This window comes from Otolemur garnettii, unplaced genomic scaffold, assembly GCF_000181295.1.
Source record: "Otolemur garnettii isolate 467f Iridium unplaced genomic scaffold, OtoGar3 scaffold00157, whole genome shotgun sequence".
Classification (NCBI taxonomy): Eukaryota; Metazoa; Chordata; class Mammalia; order Primates; family Galagidae; genus Otolemur; species Otolemur garnettii.
Genome location: NW_003852552.1, coordinates 1987035 through 2012499, shown reverse-complemented (window position 1 = coordinate 2012499; position 25465 = coordinate 1987035). Strand labels below are relative to the sequence as shown.

The following is a 25465-nucleotide window of genomic DNA, read 5'->3' as shown; positions in this document are numbered from 1 at the left end:
AAAAAAAAAAAAAAAAAGAAATATGTGTTCTGAATTTACCCTCCTGATGGTAAACAGGTATGTGTAGGTATCCAAAGTTAGACTCTTCAAACAGGGCTTGAAAGTAGAAATAGATGAAGAATTTTTATGCCATAATCAGTAACATTTAATTAATATCATGCTTCCCTCCTGCTTTTGGCTCCATAGTATTTTTAGAGAGAATGTATTTGGACAATATTTTTTCTTTATCTTTGCTTTTTATGTGAGCTTCTGTATGTAATGTAGCTACAATCTGTATAAAGTTAACTGGATCTTTTGAAAACATGAGGTAATTAGTGCCAAATAAAATTGGCTAAATATTTAATTATGTAGAGAATCCTTGGTACTCTACTGGAATTTTAAAAAGAAATGTTTTGTCCTTTCTAATGTACAGAACCTAACATAATAAGGAACATACCTTTAGAAAAAACCAAACAAATGTTGTAAAAATCCACTGATTTATAACCTTACTACATTTTTAGGTACTAAGGTGTCATTGGTTCATTCTTTTTAGTGGTATAAATCCCTCCCAGCCCAGAAGTTGTAGAGAATGATTATTGTTAATTAGTAGAAAGAAGTGGGGTGGCGCCTGTGGCTCAGTGAGTAGGGTGCTGGCACCATATACTGAAGATGGTGGGTTCCAACCCCACCCCTGCCAAACTGCAACAAAAAAATAGCCGGGTATTGTAGTGGGTGCCTGTAGTCCCAGCTACTTGGGAGGCTGAGGCAAGAGAATCGTCTAAGCCCAAGAGCTGGAGGTTGCTGTGAGCTCTGATGCTGTGGCACTCTACCAAGGGTGACAAAGTGAGACTGTGTCTCAAAAAAAAAAAAAAAAAAGAAATAGAAAGAAGGTGGCAAACATTTGACAATGAAGTCAAATTCAGTTTTAAAAACAGCAAGTGGAACAGCTAGCCTTAAACTAGTATAAAGACATGTTGTAGAAGCAGAAACACTTAATTTATAGAAAATGTGTAGAAATTGATAGCAGTTTTATAGAAGGAAGGAACAATATGGGTTACTTTTATAAGGAAGGAAGAGATAGAAGAACATATAGAAGGTTGACATTTATCTCTCATAAAGCAAATTAGAAAAGCAGTGTAATAGGAAAATAGAAAACCATGTTAGAATATGAGGGGGGACGTTTGGAAAATTATGTTGTCATTTGTTTACAGATTTACTTATAGTACTGGAGAGAAAAGGGAGAAGGAGAGAGAGAGAATGAAAGTGAACATGAATGAATGAGAATCCTCCTGGGGAATAGGCAGCTAGTTCAAGTTTTGACCTTCTCTTAAGAGAAGAGTGACACTGTTCTTACATGGCTCCTTAGTAATAACTTTGGGAATACATTGTGTGATAAAGAAATGAAGGAATTTGTCTATAATGGGAAATTGTATTATGGCATTATGTAGAAGGAGAAAAGAACAGTTTAGTGTTTATGAATGTGGCTTTAAAAACATTTTAAGTGGCCAGTTAATTAGATGTCAAACAGCATTTTTTAAAACCACAAATTAATACATTTTTCTCCTGTATTGTAGACACATCAAATAAATGTTAAGCATGCTAAAAGTTTGGTTTTGGTTTGAGTACTTTAAGAAATGAGTGTGTTTAGAAGTAGTTTCATATTCAGTGGCATTGTTTAGAATTAATATTGAATTATGTGTATTGCTCTACTTATTTTTATTATTGTATTATAAAGCTGGAGTTAGTGATTTGGAAGTATTAATTGCTTAATGAATAGTACTTTTTTATTTCTATAAGAATAAATGAGTCATTATGGTCTCTTCTATTTATGTGAATGATACCCATTCCTCATCAACCTAGGTAGTAAATTGCAGGTACATAACGTGTTAGTGACTGTAAAGTAAGTTAGAAGATTTCAAGAAAAGGTCCTAAATATCAGTTGTCCAGTAAATATTTACTGAATGTTTACTGCATTCCAAGAACTGTGCTCTTTGCTTAGAGTACAAACATAAATAACTTCCTGCCCTCAGTTAGCTTATAGATTAGAGGATATTGATTTACCATATAGTTTCAATGTAAGTACTGCATAAGGAATTATTATGGAAGAGCAGCATGAGGGTAGTCATTTCAAAATGAGGTGTTTTAGGGGATATCTTCCTGAAAAATTAATGGGTGAGCACAATCTTGAAGTATAACAGTTAGCCACATATGGATTTGGCAAGGGATGAGGGGAGATGGTTAACAGAGAGAAAGGGTGGTAATGATGACAATATTTCAGGCAAGGAGAACAGTTTCGTGAAGAGTAATGAAGTGTGGACCACCATTGTATATGTTGCAAAACTATAAACAGCCTAGCATTATTAAAACATAAGGGCTAAGATGAAAAGTTTAAAACAACGAGGCTGGGGAGATTATACCAACTCTTAATAGGTAGTATTTTTTGAAGGCTAGTTAATATACACCAGGCATGACATGCATGACCACACTCAATCTTGACAACATTCCTCTGAGGTGTATAATCTTACATTGCCCTTAACGTACTGCCTACCTCCCTACAAAATAAATCTTCATTGATGGCATGATCTCAGCAGTGTATACCATTAAAAATCCCATGGGGGTACCTAGTAAAGTAGAAATGTCACTAGAAGGAGAGTATATTACCTAGAAACTGACAAAGGTTGGCCCTACCAGAATTTTAGGCCTGGCTTTGAAGTACACCAATATAGACACTCAGTCTTGTCAGTGTTCCAGAGTTGATTCTACTTGTGGGTACAGGTACCTAACTGCTTTTATGGGAGACTGAAATTTAACCAGAATGTTTTGTGGTAATAAACATAGCCTAGCATATGTGAGCAGAACTTAAGGGATTTTGATGAAAACAAAGACTGTATGAGTTAGAAGAATGATGTGCTTGGCCAATAAGATGATAAAATCAGAGGATGAATTAACAAAAGTATAGTATTTCAAGATGAAGGTGGCACAAGTCCTTTCCTTTTTTGCATTTGTCAAACCACAGAGTATTTGAGAGAGAGAGAGACATGGATACTAAGCCGTATTACATGAAAATAAGTTGAAGCTAGTTAGGTAATATTTTAGCCTAAAGGAAAGAATACTGCCTTCAAATAACATTTGGATGGCTCTGGAATTAATTTCTTTCTGTCCAGTCTTACTGTATTCCTTCTTAGTTCAACTCTTATGACTAGTCACTTGAATTACTTCTGTGGTCCAAATTAATGAACATAAGAAAATCCTCTCTGGCCAGTTAAGATAGAATATATTATTAAGGGATATTAGGTAGCTCTTGATTCAGGGCAGTTGCAGAAACAGGGTCCAGGTGCCAGGTGACATTACATGAATAACTTCCAGAATCACACAACTGAAACCTGTAGCGTACAATTAGAGTTGTTGTTACCCCAGAATCACTTGGTCAAACTGTCTTAGTGAAAAGATGCGGCTATTGCCATCAATTCCGTAACTACCTCATTTCTGTTGCCCCTCAGGCCAGCAAAATGGATGGCCTATCTGTGGCCTACTTCCTCACATAGTTCACTTCCGAATCTGTACCTCCTATAAATGCATTTTATTCTTGAAGACTAAGCCACACACCTGTAGTCTAGTTATAAGGGAGACTGACAAATATAGTTTTTATAGATTATGCCTTTATGAGGTGGAGCCACCAATGTGAAGATACATGAAAATGTAGAGAACATGTTCAAGTGGTGCTGGACAGCCAGAAATGACAGATGACCATTGGAGTCTCCTAGGTGGTTTCCTTGCTTTTAGTCAAATTTTTCTCATCCTTTGAGGTCCAAATCCTGGTGAAGAGTTCTCTGACTTTTCTATCTGTCCTCTGTGTTTTCAAAGAGTCATATACATGCCTCTATTATAATTATTTGGTCCTACTAGACCATGAATTATTAATTCAACAGATATATATGACATTTACTAGTATTAGGCATTGTTCTAAGTGCTTCATAAATAATAATATTTGAGTATTAAAGCAGTCTATCAAATTTGCACTCTCCTAGCCAGTCTTACATAGTTCATGGTATATAGTACGTGTCTAGTAAATAAATGATTAAAAATTTTAAAAGTAGAGAAGAAAAAATAAAGAATGGGTCCTTCCACCTTAACACGTGATTAGTATTTTGTTGTGCATATTTCATGTCTAGTCCTCTAAGGAAAAACTTGGCAAAAATTGAACTGCCCTGAAGATACGGTGGAATGCCTGAGGAGGTAGTGAGTTTCCTGTCATTTGAAATAGATGTAGAACATAGATGAGCATCTGTGGGCTGCATTACAAGTGCTATTCAGCCTAGTTTCTGTGATTCTACATTGATTCAACAGTGCTAGCGCCTATGAGAGAGAGAGGAAAAAGGTATCTTTTGCCTTCTAATAAGTCATTAAAGAAGTAAGATATACAAAGGAGAAATACGAATTAAGATAGAAAAGGTGAGAGTAGAAATAGTAATGGAAGAGATTAGGGAGAGAGATTATGTATAAATGCAAAATACATAGGTATTTACTATGGGTGAATCATTATAGGAGGAGTCAATCCAATGGTTGTACATACAGATCATGAGATTTTTGCTGTTGATAAAGTTGGTATCTATTTTTTTTTTTGAGACAGAGTCTCACTTTATTGCCCTTGGTAGAGTGCTGTGGTGTCATAGCTCACAGCCACTTCTACCTCCTGGGTTTAGGCAATTCTCTTGCCTCAGCCTCCCGAGTAGCTGCGACTACAGGTGCCCACTACAGCACCCAGCTATTTTTTTGTTGCAGTTTGGCTGGGGCTGGGTTTGAACCCACCCCCCTTGGTACATGAAGCTGGTGCCCTACTCACCTAGCCACGGGTGCTGCCCTCAAGTTGGTATCTAATAGATAGATGCAGTTTGACTACTTTTCACAGACGTCTTCCACATTCTCATATATGAATCTTTAGTTTCTCCCTCCTTCCCTTCCTTTTTCCCTTCCTCCTTTCCTCCCCCCCTTCCTCCCTTCTTTCCTTCCTTTCTTTCTTCCTTTCATTTTGGAGACCGTTTCACCCTGTCACCCTGGCTAGAGTACAGTGGTGTCATCATAGCTCATTGCAACCTCAAACTCTTGGGCTTAAGTGATCCTCTTGCCTCAGCCTCCTGAGTAGCTGGAACTATAGGCACATGCCAAGTTTTTTCTCTTTTTTGTAGAGATGGGCCTTGCTCTTGCTCAGACTGAACTTGAACTTCTGAGCTGAAGTGATCTCCCCCCTTCAGCCTCCCAGAGTGCTAGGATTACAGGCATTGACCCCACCCCCAACCTAAAACAATTTTAATATTGTCTTTGGCCCACGAGTTTATTTGATTAAAAAAACTCAGAATGGTCAGAATTACTGAAAGAGTAAAGGGATAAAAATACTTTTTTCTTCAAAAGTTGAGGTACTATTCACATATCATAACATTTACTAGTTTAAAATGTACAATTCATTGTTTTTAGCATACTCAAAATGTGAAACTATCACAACAAACTTTGAACATTTGTATCACCTTAAAAATACCTCTCTATATACCCATATTCAGTCTTACCAGTCCTCCCTATTTCCCTCCCTGGTTCTGGCAACTACGAATCTATTTTCTTCTCTATAGATTTGCCTATTCTGGACATTTAATATAAATGGAATCATACAATATGCAGTTGTTTTGTGACGGTCTTCTTTCACTTAGCATAATGTGATTTCAAGATTCATCCATGCTGTTGTACTTCATTTTTATGGCTGAATAATATCCCATTGTATGGATATATGGCATTTTGTTTATCCATTCATCAGTTGATGGACATTTGGATTGCTTTCACTCCTTAGCTATTATGAATAATGAATAAAGCTTCTGTCAACATTCATGTACAAGTTTTTGTGTGGACAAATGTTTTCAATTCTCTTGGGCATATGTTCATTTAAGCTAGGTCATATATTATAGTAACTAATTCTGTATTTATCTTTTTGGGGAAACTGCCAGACTGTTTTCTAGAGTGGCTACATCATTTCACATCTATACCAGCAATGTGTGAGGGTTCTAATTTCTCCACATCCTTGCCAGCATTTATTAATTAACATTTCGTTATTTTATTTTTATCCTAGCCATCTAGTGGGCATAAAGTGGTATCTCATTGTGGTTTTGATTTGCATCTCAGAGGTTAATGATACTGAGCATCTTTTCATGTGCTTATCAGTCATTTGTATATCTTCTTAAGCAAAATGTCTGTTCAAATCCTTTGTCCATTTGTAACTGGGTTATTTGTCATTTTATTGTTGAATTGTAAGAATTCTTTGAATACCTAGGCACAACATCCTTGTCAGACATAGGAGTTATAAATATTTCACTCATTCTGTAAGGTGACTGTTTACTTGCTATTGTATTTTGAAGCAGTTCATTTCCAACTTGATTTTGTGACATCATCTGAGTGTCTTCATATCTCGCAAGGGTTGACATGAGTTTCAAAATGAAGAAAAACAATTAGTCCAATGAAAATATCAAATGCATGTGTATCACACAAATAAAGGTCAATTTCCAACCAAATTAATGCTTATTGAACCTCAAAACAATATGTTCTTCCACCTGAGTTTTCTCCCCTCCAGTGATTGATTTTTGTTACCCCAATATAGCTAACTATGTTTGTACTCTTTTTTTTTTTTGCTTTTTCAAATCCAGTAACTTTTTGTGAAATTTTTCTTCAGTGACATGTTATAGATGTAAAATCCCTGTTAATTTGAAAATTCCATTTGCTTTGCTTGATAATAGTGATCCTAAGGTAGCACATTCCAAATGCTAGAGTACTAGAACACTGTGTGTGTTCGTTTTTGCTATCAAGGTAAATAAAGAGCTTTGCTAGGCCTGTATATTCTATAAAATGCCACTTTATTCTGTGGACTAGTTTTTAAAATATTTTTTCCTTCTGTTTATTAGTTGCCTAGGTAGAGGTATGAACTATGAATACACAATAAACTTTACCAAGACCATGGTATCTAGAGTGAGAAATAATGGTGAAATACCCAAAAAAAGGATTATTGTGATTAGTCAGAGCATAACTTAGTATTTTAAGACATAGAAATTATTAATATTTATTTTCACATTTCAAACTCTTAAGCAGAAATTTATCCGTGCTCACAGTAAATGTTCTTTCTTACAGGAGGACATGAACCTTAGTGAAGAAAAGAAAGCTCCTTTACGAAACAAGGATTTTACCACCAAGCGTGAGATGGTTGTCCAGTATATTTCTGCCACTGCCAAATCTGTAAGTGGGGAGATTTTTTTCCTGGTACCAACAGAATGAACAATTAACTTAGCATTATCTGCATAAAAATACACAAACCTCAGATCTTTAGCCTCCGTGTACTCCCATAGACGATTCAGATTAGGATTTACATATGTATTTTTACAAACTTAGTATACATTTTAAAATCGTTCCTTATTAGAAATTAGACACTTTCATTATTACAAATAAGGTAGCCTAAGGATAAAGAGTTATGAGATAATCCAGTGGGTTTGGAGGCAGAGATTTTGTACACTTGTGAAAAATTGACAGCATTTTATAGATATTCTACTTTAAATGCAGTTTGTTAGATGAAAATTTTGTATTTTGAGGGAGAAGATACAAATATAGCATAGTCACAGCATTAATTAAGTTTATATTAAAGCTGCATGTCTGGTGTCTGCTTGCATGAAATTTTTGGCAATATTTTTTATTATGTAATTTTGTTTGTTCATTATTTTATGTGATGCAAACTACATAAGCTACTTCATAATTGCTATTGTACAGTTTCAGTTAATATAAAAGAGTCACAACAAAGTGACTATAATCAATAAGTTAGCAATACTTTAAAATAACTAAAAGAGTGGAATTGGAGTGTTCCCAACACAAAGAAATGATAAATGCTTGCAGTGATGGAAACCACAGTTACTCTGATTCGATTAATACACATTGTATATTTATATCAAAACATCACATGTACCCTATAAATATATACAACTATTATGTACCCATAATAATTAAAAATAATTTTTTTAAACTACAAAGGAGGGCATTTAATAGGAGTTTTAATCAAATCTGTTTGTAAATCATATTTTTGAAATGGTGGAATTCATCTTTTACATTTCTGTAAGGAAAAAGCTTTTTATATCTAGAATTCATAAAATCAATATATGTGTGTACATCTTATTTGTGCATGTATGTACATACATACAGTGATTTTATATGTGTATATATGTATGTATATATGTTACATATGCATATGTATATACACGCACATACATTTAAAACATACATATAATTTATACAGTTGACTCATGAATAAAACAAATCTTCATTGAAAAAATATATTCCAAAGTTATTTGGCTATCCTATTAATGTCATTTCAGGACAGTAATTCCACTGGCAATTACTAATGCATTTTGCCCTAAATTCTACAATTGTATTGATTCTATATTGTACTTTAAGCAAGCTAAATCTGAATGCTGAACTATTTAAACATAACACATTGCAGCTCTGCCAGAGCAGAGCAACAGCATGTTTTTTAATTTGCTTCTGGTATCCAAGGGCAGAAATATGTTTCAAGTGATAAGTGGAATTTGCCATGAGCGTCGTTTTCAATAGAATTAGGTGATGCATAGGGTTTTACTTTGAAATTCTGATGAATCTCTTCTCCTTTTTGCACTCAAGTTATTGTTCACAGTAAAATGCTTTAGGAAATGCAGGGTGTACATTTAGTGTTATTTTTCAAATACCTAAAGGCTTATATACTAATAAATATGTATATATAACTGAGTCTGAGTGCAAAGCACAGATGATAATATATGAATAATCATGTGGTGGTTTTAATGATAAGATTTTGTTAGTATCTTTGGCTCTGTTGCTGTTGTTGTTTGTGTAAATGAGACTCAATATAATGAAGATTATATGAAGCTTTTATTCCTTGACCTTTTGATTATTACTTAATCTCTGTGCAGAACTCATTTTCATTTATTCTCATATTGTTTCCTCTTGAAGTGACCATAGAAATATACACTTCATATACTCATTTTTTATATTAAAATGCAAAAGTTTGGGTAAATATTAGATGAGCTTACTATGAATTTCTTTATTCAAAATATGGAAATTGAATGTTTTTTAAAACACATGAAAATTCTATGTTTAAGTTTGTAGCTTCAAAATCAGTACTACTACTTAGTTTATGGTCATTATTGATTTAATTCAGCATACGTACGAACACCTGACATATGCACAGCGCTTTCATATGAGTTCTGAGGTTATGCTTTCTTTTGCCAATATTTTTCATGGACCACATATTATGATGGAAGAAAGCCTGTTGACAAGCATGTTTTGAAGCTTTCTCACATTTATTAGTACTGTGTTTTCCATCACTAAAACCACAAAAATTGTTTATGCAATATCCTTTTCAAGGTGAGAGGATGGCATTCAGTGATAAACAATACTCCAATCTGTTGACCGCTTCATGATCACAACCATAAAAATTGCACCAGTTATAACCAAATGTATGGTTATTTACCTCTGTATAACCAGGGGTTTCATTGTGCTGTGTTGCATTAGGCTTTAAATATGCTTTGCATGTCTTGTGCTTTTTTATTATATTGATACACTGATTTAAACTGTTTCCTTATTTAAAGTACATATGAGTATAGCTACCACTTTGCGAAAATGCTTTACAGGTAATCAAAACTTTCATCTTGAAGTGGAAACAACATTAAGTGGTAGAGTCCCTGGTGTAAAAAATGTTTTATAGTCATATGTAAAACATGTGAGAATTATAGCTACATTTAAGCATAAGTTGTACATTTTCCCCTTTACCACTTGCATTAGTTATTTTGTATGGGATCTAAAACCAAACAAGGAAAACATGACCTCGGTAAGAAATGCCCATCATGTTCCTGGGTTCCTGGGTAAGTATGTTAAAGTAAGATGAAGCTATACATAGATAGGGGGTGAAAACTTGTTTTTAAAGCAAAGAAGAATCTTTCTTTGTTTAATTAGCTTTGCTGAAATTGGCTTGGAATAAGAAAGTATAAAGGAAATCACAAGATAGTGATGAAAACTATTCCTTAGTTTTTTCTCCTTGAAGTCTCCCAGTAGTGAATGTTAAAGCAAATATTAGCTTGGGTAACTCTGCCATGATGCTTAAACTTTAAGTAGAAGAGTAGAGAAGAATCTTCTGTCTGCATTTTGTCCTCCATGAGTTGGACTCCTTTATTCATTGTAGGAAGTATGGTTATGGACTTGACCTAGGGTAATTGGTACATGTAAATAATTTGGCCACAAATAACCTGGAAGAATGTATATTTCCAAAGTACCAGAATATGTTTTCAGACATGGAAAACACAGCTTTGTTAATATTGTAAAAGTTGTCCTACTGATTCAAAATCCTGAAACAGGCACACCATATCAGTGATTTAGAGAGGAGTTTTGCATACAATCAACAGCATATGTAGACATTTATAAAGAAAATTTATTTACCAGAGTCCTAACGTTAGTTTGCCAAATGCTCATGTCTTTATTAGAAGACAATAGTTTATTTCTAGTTTAAATCATGTTCTTTGATGTTGAGATTTAAAAAGTAGGTAGAATTATATTTTTGCAGACATGTGAGCCACCAAAGGCAGCATTGATTTTTAAATACAAATCTTAATAGGAAATAATTTATAATAGTGATACCAACTACATCTACAGATTTGTTAGACTGACCTATATAACAAGTAGTTGAAAGTGTATGCATGTATTATGGTTTTACTTTTGCCATTATCAGATCCTTTCTTTCTCAGGTGTTTTCCAGGTAGGATCTTGATATGATGAAAGAATGGAACCCAGACATGACTAACATAGTTTCTCTTAGCTTCCCTGGTCTAATCTATGTTATCTCTTGATGTATAGGCGTTAGGTAAATGGAGTCATTTTGCAATCCAAATAAATCATAAGGGGCCAGATTCTGGTTTTTCACTGAGTATAGCCCTGCCTTAATTGTTAAGATAAGCTTCATTCTGTTTTTACTCTCATGTCTCTGCTTAATAAACAAGGGACAAATAGGACCTGTGTCTTTTTGGTAGGAGGAAATTATTTAGGTCAATAGGATATCTTTTAATTCAGAGGCCTGTTAATGACACCAAAGAGACTTTTATACCACTAAATAATCACTGCCTGTAAACAGTCTATTGAATGAATATTTTAAGAAAACTGCTTCTCTGTTTGGAGATTCATGGATTCCTCTGAAATTATTTACTTGGAAACTGTCATTATCTTTTTTTATCTTATGACAGCCTCTTCAACTTAGGATTCTTACTGAAATTTCAATGAAATTTAATTGTTATTTTTAAAGCACTAGTTGAAAAATAGACCATATTTTGGTCTACTTAGCTGCTATCAGATCAGTGGTTTTAGATTATGGATTAGCTTTTTGGGGACAGTGTTTGATTTTCAAGTTGGAGAATGTGGTTTGATTTATTATATTTGTATGTGGCATAAAATTATGTTTAGGAATATGAGTTTACTTCTTGCTTTGTTAAATGAAATTCTTTCTTTCAGAACTTCTTTTATCTCTTACCCATTAGGAAAGCTCAATTGAAGTTGAAATTTTTGAGCTGTTTCCTCCTTACGAATATGTGCATGTCTAGATATAAAATGCTTCTTTGTCTTCACACTATATAGAAAACTCTGATCTTATAATAGAAATGCTAGGATGACCTAGAAAAGTACAATAATAAGCAATCTATCTTTTTTGTATTTTCCAAGCATAATATAAAACAATATTATAGACCTTAAATTCATAACAATGAAAATATTCCAGTTTTCAACCTAAAGTTCATTCTGAACTTAATGCATAACTTTACATGTGACATTTATATTCTAAAATACCTTACTTCAATATTAATCATAACCCTTCCTTAAGAAGAAGAGAAAAGGCAGTAGTTTCGGGAAAAAATGAGTTTTCTATTCATAGTTTTTTTCAGGAGCTGTGATGATAACACATCTGATGCTTGATTACACTTAACCTTATATGACTTTACATTGCACTATATGAAAAGCCCATTACAGTACATTTTAAAAGATCCTCAAATAGTAATTATAATTTATTTGGGAATCCTTATTTGGTAGACTTTACACATTTTTAAAACATAGTAGAAATCAGTATTGATATATTTGTTTTAGCCTCGCTAGATCCAAGGTATGAAAAATACTAACAGAATTAGTTAGCTGTTTACTAATTTCCTAAACACTTTTGTGAACAGGTTCTGATTACTAATGTTGTTGCTGTTTGTTTTTTTTTCACACCATAACTACTCTTCGTTGGCCACTGCATGCAGATAGTTGGAAGTAAAGTTACGGTGAGTACAAAAAGATGTGTTTTACCCTTAGATGTAAATTTGTGCTTTTGTGAATCCTGATTTCTTGCTTATAGTATTTTATATGTTTGGTTCTTCTTTTGGTGTATACTTTACCAAAGCAATGAGGTGAATATTAAGATCAGGTGATTTAGCTCTGGCAAGTATTATTTTAGGGAGATGTTTTAGAAGTAGAATGTGCTTGTGTATTTTGCCTTTTGTTTGTTTTTGAAATCTTACCTGTGTCACTCCTTATGATTCTGATGAAAATGTGTGTTTCACCTCAATTTCTCAGGATGGTAGAAAGAGATTCCTAAAATGTTGATTTAAGCTAACTGGAATTCTTATGAAAATATGTCACTTTGATTTTACTATCACCGAGCACATAAGCGTAGTGAAGAAAATCCTTGCCGTGCAGTCAGGAGGCCTTGGTGCTTGCTTTCTTTGGTGCTACTAATTGGCTCTGTGACTTTGGGGGAGTCATGCAATTTCTCTGCGGTTCAGATATTAAATGGATAAACTAAAACAATTGGTTTAAATCATCTTTTTAAGGTTCTTTCCGTTGCTGCCATTTAAGGGTTTTATATCCAAAGCACTGTATTTCAGTGCTATAATTACATGATGTTATTATATAACATGCCAAAAGTGGCATGTATTATGATTGAGAGCTATTTTTAATTACCTTGCCTTCATGACGAAGTGTTCTTTATTTAGAGAACATAGTAGGAAACATTGTCTTTAATATCACTGAGTACTGAGGTATCTAGAATAATGAGTGTATTTAATATTGGTTTTGCTTTTAAAATTAATTTCTTCTGTTTTTCTTTTCTTCTTCCTTTCTTAAATTCATATGACATCTAGTGGGAAAAACCATCACCCTTTCAGGATAATTTCAAAAGTCAGGAAATATTTATTTAGTGCTTAATGTATTGTCAGGAAATATTTATTTAGTGCTTAATGTATGTCAAGAATAGTGCTGTCTGCACTGATGACTAGAAAATAAAAATGAGATAAGACCTAATAGTTGATATGTGTTGAAATAATCAAACCTTATATTGGGCGTGCTGACTTGAAGTGTAATAGAAATTCATAAGTAGAAGAGAGAAGTGAGGTGAGAGTAATTAGGGAAAGCGCCACATAAATATCTGGACTTAAGTGGACCTTCAGGAACAGTTAGTTATGATGCTTGGGTTTAAAGAGGGAGAAGAGACTATGGAGAAGCTCTCAGGTTCTGGAAGTAATATTAAATGGAAAGGCCTTTGGCTCGGCACCTGTGGCTCAAGCGGCTAAGGTGCCAGCCACATACACCTGAGGTGGCGGGTTCGAATCCCCAGCCCGGGCCCGCCAAACAACAATGATGGCTTCAACCAAAAAATGGCCAGGCATTGTGGCGGGCGCCTGTGGTCCCAGCTACTTGGGAGGCTGAGGCAGGAGACTCGCTTGAGCCCAGGAGTTGGAGGTTGCTGTGAGTGTGATGCCATGGCACTCTACCTAGGTGGATAGCTTGAGGCTCCATCTCAAAAAAAAAAAAAAAAATGGAAAGGCCTTAGAGAGAGAACTAAACTGTATCTACAGAGGTGGGGAAAAGGGAAGTGAGAAATGAGGTTGACTTTGTTGCAACAAAGAATATATATTGAAAAAAATTAACAAATCTACTTGAAAGAGAGTCTTAAAGTCCAGGCAGAAGATTAGAAATTAGTTTGGGGTGGCGTCTGTGGCTCAAAGGAGCAGGGCTTTGGCTCCACATGCTGGAGGTGGCTGGTTCATACCCAGCCTACAGTCAAAAACTGAAAAAAAAAAAAAAAAGAAATTAGTTTGAGCAAGGAAGTGACATGATGAGAGCAGTGTCTAAGAAAAACAAATTTGATAGGTGGATATATTACCGAAAGTTCAGTACTTATCCCTGTGGCTAAATGAAGGATGAGGACAAGCGGTTTGTGGAGAAAGAAAGAGAAGTTTATTAGTTTTCCAGCAAATAAGGAGTCTGTCAGACTTTTAAAGTACCAAGTCCTAACTATAAGCAGAAATACAGAAGCTTTTAAAGTAGGTGTTTTCAGCTTCAGTTTATTATTATTTAACCATAGTTGATGACCCATCTCCGGCGAAGACCTCTGTTTAGACAGTTCTTTCAAGGCATCTCCTATAGTATAGAAAATGAAGAACAACACTCCTGTGCTCCTGGGCAGTAATATAGGTTTTAATTCCTCCAAAGAGTGGATAGGGTTATAGAAGACATTTTACCCTTTCTCAGGCTGTTCTGTCTGTTAATGATAGGCTAGATAAAGCTAATGATTCTCAAACCTGAAAATACATAGAAATGCCAAATTTGTCCTCCTCTGACAGCATTGTGATTCAGAAGGTCTGAGATGTGGCCAAGAAATTTGCATTTTTATCTAGTACCACTGTTAAGGTCATCTGAGAAATACATCCTTCACACTTTGAGAAGTACTGAATTAGGATAGAGACTTGTTTGGGAAAATACCTGGGAATCTTTTGAATGAGTCAGTGAGGACTTGTATTAAACTGGAGGGCTAGGTATAGGAAGGGTGGGGTTGAATAAGAAAGTTTGGGGACATAAGGGGAATTTTGAGCTTATTTTAATGTGAGCTGGAATGAATTCATCATGCTATGCCAGAAGCCAGTAAAATATTACCGATTTCTCGACATCCAATCAATTATTAAGTTCTGCTCATTATTTCTCCTAAATATCTCTTAACTCTATCTCCTGATTACCCAGTTACTACCTTAGTTTCTACTCTCAACATGTAACATTGCTGTGATTGCTGTAGCCTCCTGAGCAGTTGCTTTGTCTTCAACCTCTCACCTACCCAGTAGTCTTTTTTACATTGTTGCCAGAGATCATGCTCTAGTGAGTCTCTTCTTACCTGTGGTTTTAGTTTCAGTTACTTGTCATATAGTACAATAAGAAATTTTGAGAAAGAGGGAGAGAGACCAACCACAATCACATAACTTTAATAGTATATTGTTATAATTGTTCTGTTGTTGAAACTGAAAGGGGGTTTAGGTGTAGGTCTAGGTCCAGTTGCTTGTCTCTGGAAGATTGAATTGAGGCAATGAGGATTGAGAAGGAAGAAAGGAATTTTTAATGCCCCAGAGATGATGGGAGAAGCTGCCTCAAATCAAATTTCTTCTTTCCAACTGAGAGAGACTATAGGCTTTTAAAGAAGGGGCCACATGCCTTGGGGCAGGTCATGGTGTATCTCACAAGGAAGTACATGCATTGGGGGCAGATTGTGTGGGATGCTGAATCTTGGCATCAGGAAGTCTGTCCAGGGGCCTGGCCTTAAGAATCTCAGCTCCTTTCTATTGCAGCAAACTCACTATTTCTGGAAAATAGCTCAAAGTTCAGGTATTTAGTTAAGAGAAAGGCGTTGAAATTTGTTCAGTATGGGGCTGGATACAGTTTTGTCTTATGATTACTTATTGTTAGTTTTTTACTGTGCCCAATTTATAAACTAAACTTTATTTTAGGTATGTATACCTAGGAAAAAACATAAAACATATAGGGTTCATTTTGGTGCATGGTTTCAGACATGTACTATGAGTCTCGGAATGTACCCCTGTGGATAAGTGGGGGTATACTGTATTTCCATCTTTAAAACCTTCAAATGGCTCCCTATTGTGCTTTGTGATCACATCTTTGCCTCCTTTTCTAATTTCATCTTTAGCTGCATTCTCTCTCTCTCTCTTTTTTGTATTTCAGATTAATATGAGGGTACAAGTGATAAGGTTATGTTGTTTGCATTTGTTAGGTAAATTCCAAGTTGTAGTTGAGCCCTTCACCTGGGAAGTGTGCCATATATTTCTACATTGTGCCAGTTAGTTAAGAGCTTACCAAACCCCTCACCCCCCACCCATGTGAATTTAATTGTGTTTTTCTCATATGGGCACGTAGTTGTACATTTACTGGTTTCATATTAGTATTGAGTACATTGGATACTTTTACATTCTTGTGTAAAAATACAAAAGATGTAAAGTCTGCATCTTTCTTTAAGGTGGAACAGTATTTCATGGTATACATATACCACAGTTTATTTTTCTGTTTGTAAGCTGATAGGCACTTAGGTTGTTTCCACATCTTGGCAATTGTGAATTGACCTGGGGTGAACATTTTAGTGAAAATGTCCTTATGGCAAGATAACTTCTTTTCTTCTGAGTAGATACCTAGTAATGGGATTGCAGGATCAAATGGAAGGTCTACTTTTAGCTTTTAGAGGATTCCTCATACTTTTTGCTAAAAGATTGTATTAGTTTGCAATCCCACCAGCAGTGTAAAAGTGTTGCTTTCTCTCTGCACCAGTGTTTCTCTTTTTCTTTTCTTTTCTTTTTTTTGAGACAGACTCTCACTATGTCACCCTCAGTGTAGTGCTGTGACATCAGCTCACAGCAACCTCAAACTCTTGGGCTTAAGTGATTCTCTTGTCTCAGCCTCCCAAGTAGCTGGGACTACAGGTGCTCACCACAACATCAGCTATTTTTTTTTTGTTATAGTTGTCATTGTTGTTTGGCAGGCCCAGGCTGGGTTTGAACCCACCAGCCCCAGTGTATGTGGCTGGCACCCTAGCCCTTGACCTACAGGCGCTGAACCTGCACCAGTGTTTTTCAACCTTTTTGTATCTCGTGTCACATTTGAACCTATAGTTAAAATTCTGCAGCACGCTTAAATTATGTTGATCAAAAAAGAGTGAAAAAAAAGAACATACTTATTATGTTTGGAATGTCTTTCTAATTAATGATCTTTTAAAAAATTTCAAGGCATACCTAAGATCCTCTCATGGCATAACATTGTGCTGTGGCACTCTGGTTGAAAATCACTGCTCTGCACCCATGCCAATACCTGCAGCTTTGGGACTTTGTGATTTGGTCTAATTTAAAGGGGGTTAGGTGATATGTCAAGGTGGTTTTGATTTGCATTACTCTGATAATTAGAGACAATGAACGTTTTGTCATGGGTTTGTTAGTCATTTGTTTGTCTTCTTGGGAGAAGAATCTGTTTGTGTCTCTTGGCCAATGATAAATGGAATTGTTTACTCTTTTCCTGTTAATTAGTTTGAGTTCTTTGTAAATTCTGATTATTAGTGCCATTCTCAAGGTTATCTGTTTGGTTTATTTTTTGTGGCCTTAACTGATTAGAAGCTTTTTACTTTTATCAAGTCACAATTATTTACTTTTGTTGTTACTGCAAAAATTTCAGTCTTTTATGTGTGGCTAACCAGTTTTGATGGCACTATTTATTAAATAGATATTCTTTTCTTCAGTGTATGCTTTTGTTTGGTTTATTGAAGATCAGATGGGGATGTGAGGCTGGCTTCATCTCTAGGTTTTCCCTTCTGTTTCATATGTCTGTGTCTCTATTTTTGTTCCAATACAGTGTTCTTTTAATCACTATAGACTTATAGTATAACCTAAAGTCTGATAGAGTGATGCCTCTAGATTTGTTTTTATTTCCAAGAATTGTGTTGGGTATTTGGGGAGTTTTTCTTATTCAATATGAAATGAAGAATTATTTTTTTCAAATTATTTGAAGTATGATGTTGGGGTTTTAATGGGGATGGCATTAAATCTGTAGATAACTTTGGGTAGTATAGACATTTTAACGATGTTGAATCTTCTAGGCTGTGAGCATACTGTGTTCTTCCATTTGGTAACATCTTTTGCCATTTCTTTTCTTAGGGTTTCATAGTTGTCTCTGTAGAGATCCTTCACATCCTTTGTTAGTATTTTCCCTGGTATTTCATGTTATTTGAAGATACTGTGAAGGGTATTGTGACTTTGATTTGATTCTCAGATTATTATTGTTAAATGGCATATGTGAAGGCTACTAATTTGTATAAATTGATTTTATATTCTGAGACATTACTGTATTTCTTGATCACTTTTAAGAGTCTCGTGTTTGAGTCCCTGGGGTTTTCTAGGTATAACATCATATCATCAGCAAAGAATGAGAATTTGACTTCCTCTGTCTCTGTTTAAATACCATTGTTAACCTTCTCTCTTCTGATTGCATTGGCTGGAACTTCCAGCACTATGTTGAATAGCAGTGGCAGTAGTGGACATCCTTGTCTAGTTCCAGTTGTAAGTAGAAATGCTTTTAGTTTGTGGGTTTGTTGTAGATAGCTTCTTTTAGTTTAAACAATGTCCCATCTATATCTATTTTCTTAAGTGCTCATGTCAGAAAAGGATGCTGAATTTTGTTGAATGCTTTTTCTGTATCTATCGAGAGGATCATATTGTGTCTGTTTTTACTTCTGTTTATGTTGTAAATTATGTTGATAGATTTGTGTATGTTGAATCAATCTTGCATTCCTGGGATAAAGCCTACTTGATTATGATGTATAATTTTTTTAGTGTATAGCTGTATTCTATTTGCTGGGATTTTATTGAGTATTTTTGTATCAATATTCATTACTGAAATTGGTATTCAGTTTTCCTTTTTTGTTAGGTTCTTTCCTGGTTTTGGTATAAAGGTGATATTTGCATCATATTATGAGCTGGGGAGGGTTTCTTCCTTCAGAGTGTTTTGGAATAGGTTCTACAATATAGGTACAAGCTCTTCTTTGACAGTTTGGTAGAATTCTGGTGTAAAAATCACATGGTTCAGGACTTTTTTTTTGTTGGAAGCATTTTTATTGTTGCGACTTCAGTGATAGATATTGGTCTGTTCAAGAGTTCTAGTTCTTCCTGGTTAATTGTAGGGAAATAGTATGATTCCAGGTATTGGTCCATTTCTTTCACATTTTCAAATTTCTTGGCATAGAGTTTTTTGTAGTAATCAGAGATGATCTTTTGTATCTCTGTGGTATCTGTTGTTATTTTTCCTTTTTAATTTCTGATGTTATTAGCAATCTAACTTTTCTGTTTCTAGTTATTCTGGCTTTATTGATTTTATTTATCTTTTCAAAGAACCAAATTTTAGTTTCATTTTTCCTCTGGATGGTTCTTTTCCTCTCAATTTTATTTAATTCTGCTATAATTTTGGTTATTTTCTTCTCTATGTTTGGGATTAAATTGTATTTCTTCTTTCAGTTTCTTGAGATGATTCAATAGGTTATTGATATGTATTCCTTCTGTTTTGTGGTTGTGGGCATCGAAAATAAACTTCCCTTTTAGGATTGCTTTTACATATCCCAGGTATTTTGGTAGCTTGTGGTTTCAATGTTGTTTTGTTTGAGGAATCTAATGATTTCTTTATCTCTCACTTGACCTGGCTGTCATTTAGCATAGGTTGTTTAGTTTCTATGACTTTGTGTGGAGATGAAAGTTTTTGTTGGGGTTGACTTGTACCTTTATTCTATTGTGGTCTGAAAAGATATAGGTATAATTTCTATTCTTTTAAATTTTTTGAGGTTTGATTGTGTCCTAAGATATGATCAATTTTGGAGAATGATCAATGAGCCGATGAGGAAAACATATACTTAGTAATATTGGGGTCATTTTTCTGTATATGTCTATTAAGCCAGTTGTTCTAAGGTCATGTTAAAGTCCATTGTTTTTTTGTTTTGTTTCTCTTTGGAGGATCTGTCCAGTTCTGTCAGAGGGATATTGAAGTCCCCAGCCATTATGATGTTGTAGGATATCATATTGTTTGGACTGGTTAGGGTTTGTTTTGTGAATCTGAGAGCATTTAAGTTGGGTGCATAGATATTTAAAATTAAAATGTGTTCTTACTGTATTGTTCCAGTACATAGTGTATTGGACCAGTATATAGTGTCCATCCTGTCTTTCATAAATATTATTTTAAATTCATTTGTATCCACAAGTGGGACTATGACTTCTGCTTTCTTCTGATTTCCATTTTCCTAAAATGTCATTTTCTAACCCTTTACCCTGAATCTTTTTTTATCTTTAGAGGTTAGATGTATTTCCTGAAGATACCATATAGTTGGCTTGTGCTTTTTTATTCAGTCAGCCAACCTCTGCCTCTTCCATGTGGCATTGAAGCCATTCACATTTATTGAGAGAATTGATAAATTTGGTAGATTTCTGTTTTGTTTATGGAGATATGTTGCCTAATTTTATCACTTGGGCCATTGTAGAAGCTAGGCTTTGACTTTTAGTGTTCTGGTGTCTTTACTTTGCTAGTGGGCCATTGTGATGATCTGTTTGTAGTATGGGTCTGAGTACTTCTGCAGATCTGGTCTTGTAGTTGCAAACTTCTTCAACAATTTCTTGTCAATAAAGACTTGAATTCTTCATTGAATATGAAACTACAATCAGCAGGATACAGAATCCTATCCTGAAAGTTGTTTTGTTTGAATATATTTAAAGTGGGAGTCCAGTCTCTTCTGGCTTGTAAAGTTTTACCTGAGAAATCCACTGTCACTCTGATAGATTTGCCCCTGTAGGTCCATTAGTGCTTATAGAATTTTCTCTTTCATTTTGACCTTGGCTAGGTTTATTGCAATGTGTCTAGGAGGTGCTCTGTTTAAACTGAGATGAACCAGAATTTGATAGCCATCGAAAAGGAGTGTGTCTGAATCTTTGTTGATGCTTGGGAAATATTTAGTTATTATATTATCCAGTAGGGCTTCCATACCTTTGGATTGTTCTTCTTCTCCTTCAGGGATACCTATAATTCATATGTTTGTATCCTTTGTGAAGTTCCATAATTCTCTAAGAGATTTCTCTACTTTTACTTTATTCTTTTCTGTTAATTATGGCTGAATTAGCTTAAGATCTCTTTTTGAAGCTCTCAGATTCTTTCTTCTCCATGGTTTAAACTGTTGTTGAAAGTTTCTACTGCATTTTGAATCTCCCTGAATGACTCTGTCAGTTCTTTAAGCTCTGATATATCTTTTCTAATGTCATCAAGTCTTTCATTTCTTTATCTTGGGTCAATTTTTGGATTTCCTTTGTGTGTGTGTGTCGTTTTTGGCCAGGGCTGGGTTTGAATCTGCCACCTCTGGCTTAGGGGGCTGGTGCCCTACTCCTTTGAGCCACAGGCACCACCTGGATTTCCTTTTGATGGTTTTCCACTTTCCCTTCAGTTCCCTTCTTCATTTTTGCCATCCTTTCTTTAAATTCACTTTCTGTCATTTTCATAATTTCTTTATAGTTGGGATCATCTTTGGTGGCTGCCTCATGATCCCTTATGGGGTTAATCTGTTCTGGTTTTTCATGTTGCCATATTTTTTTGTTGGTTATTTTTTTTTTTGAGATGGAGCCTCAAGCTATCCCCTTGGGTAGAGTGCCATGGCATCACGCTCACAGCAACCTCCAACTCCTGTGCTCAAGCGAGTCTCCTGCCTCAGCCTCCCAAGTAGCTAGGACTACAGGCGCCCCACCACAACGCCTGGCCATTTTTTGGTTGCAGCCATCATTGTTGTTTGGCGGGCCTGGGCTGGGGATTCGAACCCACCACCTTTAGGTGTATGTGGCTGGCACCTTAGCCACTTGAGCCACAGGCGCCGAGCCTTGTGTTGGTTCTTCATCATGTGTGCTTTCCTGTTGCTTATTTCATTCCCTTACTTACTTGTCTCACTTCTTTATTCTCCTTTATCTTCCTTGTCTTGGTGCTTTCATGTTGAAGTGGTCTTTTGGTACAGGAATTATAGAAGAGAAGTGAGGAATAAAATAAAAAGAATAAAATAAGTAAAAGGAGAAGAAATAAATAGAAAAAGAAAATAACATTAATGGTAATGGGCCAGGCATGGTCTGGGGTGGCTAGGGTGGAAGGATCATCTGAGGTCAGGTGCTCCTGACCAGCCTAAGCAAGAGTGAGAACCTGTCTTCACTAAATATAGAAAAAAATCAACTGTGTGTTGTGATGGGTACCTGCAGTTACAGCCCTTCAGGAGTCCAAAGCAGGAGGGTTGAGGCTTCTGTGAGTCAGGCCAATGGTCACAGCACCCAAGACCAAGCCTTAGAGTGCGGCTTGTTTCAAGAAACAGAAAACAGAACAAAACAAAACAGATCCAAAGCAAAGAAAAAAGAAGAAGGAAAAAGATAAAGGTATTCTTCATCATTAGGGAATTAAGGATTTATGAGATAAAGATGAGAAGAGTAGAAAAATAGCCACAAAAGGAAGAAAAGAAAGTAGGAAAAAAGGATGAGAGAACTCAAAGTAAAGAAAAATAACCTTAATATTAAAATATATATGTGTCTGTGTATAATGTATACACACAAACAAACATATATACCCCATCTGGTATTCATGCTATATATTTATTATATATATATGTATTATACACACACACATATATATATAATAAATATATAGCATGAACACCAGATGGGGCTCCAGGGTTAGGAAATGAAAAAGAAAGAGAAAAGTATTTTTAATGACTCTAGGTGGCGCTCTTGGGTTTAAAAAAAGACTTCTTCCTCTTGTGCCTGTGGTGAGGGCAGGAAATTGCTTGCTAGTTGCCATGGAGCCCTGGTCTTGTTTTCTTGCTTTATTTGATTTAAATTTGAGTGATAGTTGCCCTGGAGTTGAATTGCTGTAGGGGCAAAGCAGCCGAAGTCATGAAGCTTATGCCAGACTTTATGAGAGATAACGCCTCAGCCATCCAAACAGTTCCCGGAGACTACAGAAGAGTCTGTAGGGGAGGTGGGATCTGCCCAGCTCTGCTGTGTGCTCATGAAGGTCCACCTAGTTGTGGCTGTCTGAGCCCAGCAGGCAGAGACAGAGCTGTTTGCATGCTGGGACCCTGTGAGGCTGGTCCAAACTGGGCCCCCACAGGTGCCAGCAGGTTCATGGTTTTAGTGCTTTCCACTCCTCGCAGTGTGGCTCTCTGTAGATGCTGGACCAGCTGCTGGGCCTCTTGCTGAGCCTCTTGCTGATCAGGCTCTAGGTTCAAACCCATCCACCCCAGTGCTGGTCACTTGAGTTCCCTGGCTCAAGCTTTCACTTCTGTTCCAAAGAGGCAGAATGCACTCTTTCCAACCCTTTGACAAAGGACTGGGTTCTATGCATCCAAGAGTCCTGTTGGACCCCAGTTCCTGCTTGTTTCACATCACTACCCATGCCTGGAGGGATGTGCCCTCCTGGAGTTCAATCCTGTTCCTAGTCCACCTCTTTGGAGTGCTGTGTGTGGGGTGTCTCCTGCAGACTTAATCTTTTAGGGATTTGACCTGTAGGCTCTGTCCCTGGGTCCTCACACTCCCTTGCACCTGTTTTCTGTCCAAGCTACCCAACCCTTCCCAACATCTTTGGCTCCTGGAGTCCCTCACTGTCTTACTATGCAATCACAAGGTTGTTCGTGGGTAGGAGGAGCCAGCTTGGGGTGGCTTGAGTCCTCTCTCCCTAGTCTTACTGAGAGCAGGTAATGAGGAGATATCTCTAGTCCTCCATCTTAGAGTCCTCCACCTCCAGCTGCATTCTTAGTCATACCTGCCCTCTGTACATATATTTACACTTGATGATTCCTTAATATCCTATTTTTTAATATTTCTAAATCAAGCATGTTCTATTTCTTTGAACTGGAAAGCCCTTTTATTCTTTAATGTGCCCTGTAAGCTTCTAAATATCTATCATGATTAAGGTTCATGTCAGTCTTAGGAGAAGCTGTCCTATATAACTTGCTCCTTCCCATAACCACTGTATATAGAAATGTACTTTATTATAATAAATCATTTACATGTTCTTGTAGCCCAATGAACACAGCTTCTGCCTGTAAGGGTGGAAAGCTCAGTAGATGCTTCATGTGTGTCGAGAAAAGAATTTCTCTAGACTAAGGTTAGGATGTGAAAGTATAAGTTTATTTTATCTTAGTAAGAGAGAGGGAAAGGGAGAGTAAAGAGAGAGAAAAGAGAGGAGGCAGATGGTGTGGCATCCCAAAGAAAGAAGGAAGGAATGCCTGTGGTTGCTGGTAGGTGGATTTAAGGGGGCCAAAGAGAAAAAGATAATTACAGCCAAATTCACAAGGTGTTGTGGATATGAATGGTGTATTAATTTTCATCTGGCAAGGTTGAAGACAGACACTTTTCCAGGTGTTTCTGATCCTAAGTCTGATGTTCACTGCATTCACAAACCACTTTAGGTTAAAGAAACAAATTATGAAAGACAAAGGAGCTGATGAAATGTAAAGAGAAAGAATTTATATTTCCTTTTGTCTGCTGGGCTTCCCAGTGGTTTCTGAAAACAGAAATGGGGCGGGGAGCTCTGCCAGCAAGAGAAGGGGAAGGAAAGCATGCAGAGGGAGGGATTGATTTTAGTCCTTATTGAAAAGCTACAAGTTTATAGTTTTCTAATAATTTATTGTAAAGATTGAGTATCCTTACACTGCTTTCAAGAAACCAGGTCTAATAGGGAAGACATACAGGTAAACAGAATAAAGATAGGACCTGAAGTTGCAAAATTGTAAAGGTCGTGAAATAGCAGCCCGTGCATAGTTTGTGTATGTGGTTTCCATAGTATTTTGAAAGACAGTGTAATGAGACAGGTGTTATGATTGATCTACAGTGTAAACTATTTTATACCTATTTCTCATCTGTGAACTCGCAAATCCTGCTATAAAAGGAGGGATTGAGGGTTAGTTCTAGAGTTTAGATGGGAGGGTTACTTTAAGGAAGAGTTTTTATTGTTTTTCTAGAGGGAGAAATGAGAAATTTCTGGTGAAGATTAGGTACAAAAGGGCTTTTGTGTCATGGTTTCATTAATCTTTAAAAGATGGGAGGTGTTTGTTCAATGATAAAAAGGGCAGGTAGGAATTTTATAGAGGTGTACCTGAGAGAATAAATTTTAGAATAACTACTTTAAATAGTGTGGTTACCTAGAGATTACACATTATTGGTCAAAAGATGAGTGATATAAAAGCCAGATCAAATTTGAAAAGATAGAATATCTAACAAACTAGATTGGCATGGTTTCGTTTTACTTTTGTCTTCTAATGTTGATTAGAAGCAGAAATGGAAGCATTTGAGGCCCTCTCAGTCTTGAACTACCATCAGCCTTACTTTTCATTATTCTTTGTAAATTTTACATTAAAAGTCAAGTTAGAAAACTGCCTGTTATCTGAACAGAACCACCTCCTCAGCCTTAGGCAGTATTGCTTCTGATTTTGCTTTAGGGACCTTTTTGCATAGAATGCTTTCCTTCCTTTGTCAACATTCTTCCCCTCTTCCACAGCTCTTTCTTGAAACCTGTCTTTTTTTTTTTTTTTTTT

The 25465-nt window shown here is 35.9% G+C and overlaps 1 protein-coding gene across 2 annotated transcripts in view; it reads left to right on the top strand.

The window, feature by feature from the left end:
• DIAPH2 (diaphanous related formin 2) overlaps window positions 1-25465 on the top strand; it is a 909107-nt gene that overhangs the window by 80694 nt on the left and 802948 nt on the right. Inside the window, exons 3-4 of one of the 2 annotated variants that reach the window (XM_023519127.1) lie at window positions 7141-7245; window positions 12321-12341. In XM_023519127.1, coding sequence (XP_023374895.1) covers window positions 7141-7245; window positions 12321-12341 — 126 coding nt within the window. The remainder of the gene's footprint in view (window positions 1-7140; window positions 7246-12320; window positions 12342-25465) is intronic. The other variant, XM_003799864.3, reaches the window with a different exon arrangement.